Source organism: Rutidosis leptorrhynchoides, chromosome 3 (genome assembly GCF_046630445.1).
Source record: "Rutidosis leptorrhynchoides isolate AG116_Rl617_1_P2 chromosome 3, CSIRO_AGI_Rlap_v1, whole genome shotgun sequence".
NCBI classification, from domain to species: Eukaryota; Viridiplantae; Streptophyta; class Magnoliopsida; order Asterales; family Asteraceae; genus Rutidosis; species Rutidosis leptorrhynchoides.
The window spans coordinates 192,715,422-192,718,245 of NC_092335.1; the positions used below are offsets into that span (position 1 = coordinate 192,715,422).

Genomic DNA, 2,824 nt, shown 5'->3' on the forward strand with positions numbered 1-2,824 from the left:
ACTAGTACCATGCCTATGAAGCAGGTTACCTTGCTTGAGCAAGACCTGTTGCAACTTGATAACCCTATGGAATCGGTTTTAATTAAACTAAAAGATGTGGCGACTATGGGTAGCATTCACACAGTGTTTAAAGAAGAGGGGTTCGAGGATGTTGCTATTCGTCATGTAGGTGGGTTATGGTTATGGTGTTCTTTTCATTCGATAGATGCTTGTATGGCTTTTAAAATCAACGAAATGTTGAAATCACTATACACGATAATCAAACCTGTCGCTAAGAATTTTGTGGTAGACGAAAGAACATCGTGGGTCGAAATTTGTGGGATGCCATTATGTGCTTGGAAGGAGTCGGCATTCAAAAAAGTAGCGGGTCTTGTTGGGAGGTTTTTATTTTTTGATCACGATGCGGGTCATGACATTGGTTTCGCTCGAGTATGCGTGGCCACTAATAGTAGGAGCATCATTAATGAACAAGTCTCGGTGGTGATTAATGGTGTTGTCTTTCTCGTTTCAATTAAAGAAGACAGGTCTTGGCGTGTTAAGCTAGAAGATGAGGAGAAGGACGATTCTGATGTGGAATCTACGATTCCCGATGTTTTTGAAAACCTCAGTAAGAAAGATGAAGAAGACATCTTGGATGAGAAAAATGAAATCAATTATTCTCAAAATAGTTGTAAGGAAACAAAAGAGAATGCAATTGAAAGTGAAAGGAAGGAGGGCCCCCATTCCCATGAAAAAGTTGATCAGGTGAACATGGTGAATGAAGATCATGTAGAGAAGAAAGCTGAGGGATTTTCTACTGTTTTTTTAAAAGAATTAGATGGAGTTGCGAAGGCAGCTGCAAAGGTGGGCTTGGACGAGACTAAATTTAAATCGTTGTGTGCGCAACTTATCGATCAAATCGGGGTGTTGACTAAAACTCAATGAAGCTATTATCTATTAATATTTGTGGGTGTAAGATGAGGAGTAAAAGAACGTGGATTAAAGATTTGTGTTTTGCAAATAACATTCATTTTCTTGGGGTTCAGGAATCAAAAATGACAAAGTTGGAACTTTTTAGAATTAAATCGATGTGGGGGAATTATGTGTTCGATTATGCGGTCTCGTTATCTAGAGGTAGATCGGGTGGTTTAATTTCGATATGGGACCCTAACTTTTTCAAGAAAGAACGTATTTGGAGCGATGATAACTTTTTGATTATTAAAGGAAAATGGGTTTCATCGAATGCGAGTTTTTTTATGGTTAACATATATGGCCCGAATGATGCTCCAAGTAAAAGAACATTTTGGGATAAATTGTCGTCATTCATGTCTGAAAATGAAGGGGAGTATATTCTTTTTGGTGATTGTAACGAAGTGAGGGTGGAAGAGGAAAGATTCGGTTCTGTTTTTCACCCGGATGAGGCTACCGTTTTTAACTCGTTTATTGATAATGCGGGGTTGGTGGACATTCCTCTTGGTGGGAGGAAATTTACGTGGGTGAACACTCCGGCAACGAAGATGAGCCGTATTGATCGTGTTCTCGTTTCATCTAACGTTCTTGATATTTTTGCAGATTTAAAGCTTATTACCCTGCAGAAAGGTTTATCGGATCATTTGCCTCTGTTATTGCAAGATTTGAAGTACGATTTTGGTCCCACGCCTTTTAAATGCTTCAACTCGTGGTTTTTATACGAGGAGTTTGATGAAATCGTAAAAGCAGCAACGAGTGAAGTGTTCGATGATAGAGAGGCTACATACCATTCGAAGATGAAGCATGTTAAGTCCAAAATTAAAAGTTGGATCAAACAGAAAAAAGCCGATGAAATTTCTAGACGGAATCATATTTCTAAACTAATTGACGTGATAGAGAAGGAGATTGAAAATGAGAATGCTCCTGAAGAAGTTTATGCCGAGAGAATAGAATTGATGAAAGATCTAGATGGTCTGAAACGAGTTGATGATCTTGACATTATTCAAAAATGTCGCCTTAAATGGGATGCGGAAGGAGACGAGAATTCGAAATATTTTCATTGCTTATTGAAACAACGTAGGAACGATCAATCGATTAAAGGAATTACGGTAAACGGCGAATGGATTATGGATCCTACTCTAATAAAAAGTGTTTTTTATGACTTTTATGCAGATAAATTTTCGGCTGTTACTGGAGGCAACCGTAGACCCAATATCTCTCCAGAACGGATATTATCTTCCACTGATCGTATCGACTTGGAAAAAGAAATAACGGAAGAGGACATTCGCTCAGCTGTTTGGGAGTGTGGGAACGATAAAGCTCCAGGTCCCGATGGTTTTAATTTTGCTTTCATCAAACGGTATTGGCACATGTAGTGACCCGAACTTTTCCATGTTTATATATATTAAATGAAATTGATATTTACATGATTAAATGTTTCCAACATGTTTGTGATGACCCGGGAATTTCCGACCAAATTTAAACTTAATCTTTATATGATTTCGATACAATAAGCGAAGTATGTAATGTTGAGTCTAGAAAACAATGGAACGATGTTCATATATTCAATTAACCTTCGACTGCTCTCGACGATTTACGAATAATTAATTGTAAATAGATATGTGTGTATGTATATATAAATAATAATTCGAAATATAATTTGAAGTATTATATGTTGCTGTTATTAAGAATTAATAAAATAAAAATAGGGTATTATATTAATTATTATTTAAAATATATCTATATATATAAATAAAGTATGTTGAAAATAAATATTTAATGATTGTAATACTCGTTTGATGTCCCGATTGATATTAAGCAAGTTTAATTCAAACTTATATGATTTTAAAATAAACGGTGATCCGAAAATGAGTTA

The 2,824-nt window shown here is 36.1% G+C and overlaps 1 protein-coding gene across 1 annotated transcript; it reads left to right on the forward strand.

Moving 5' to 3' along the window:
• Positions 1–956: 956 nt before the first annotated feature.
• Positions 957–2,324, forward strand: LOC139900720 (uncharacterized). Its single transcript, XM_071883479.1, has one exon. It carries the CDS (start codon positions 957–959, stop codon positions 2,322–2,324), a length of 1,368 nt encoding a protein of 455 aa, XP_071739580.1.
• Positions 2,325–2,824: the final 500 nt, after the last annotated feature.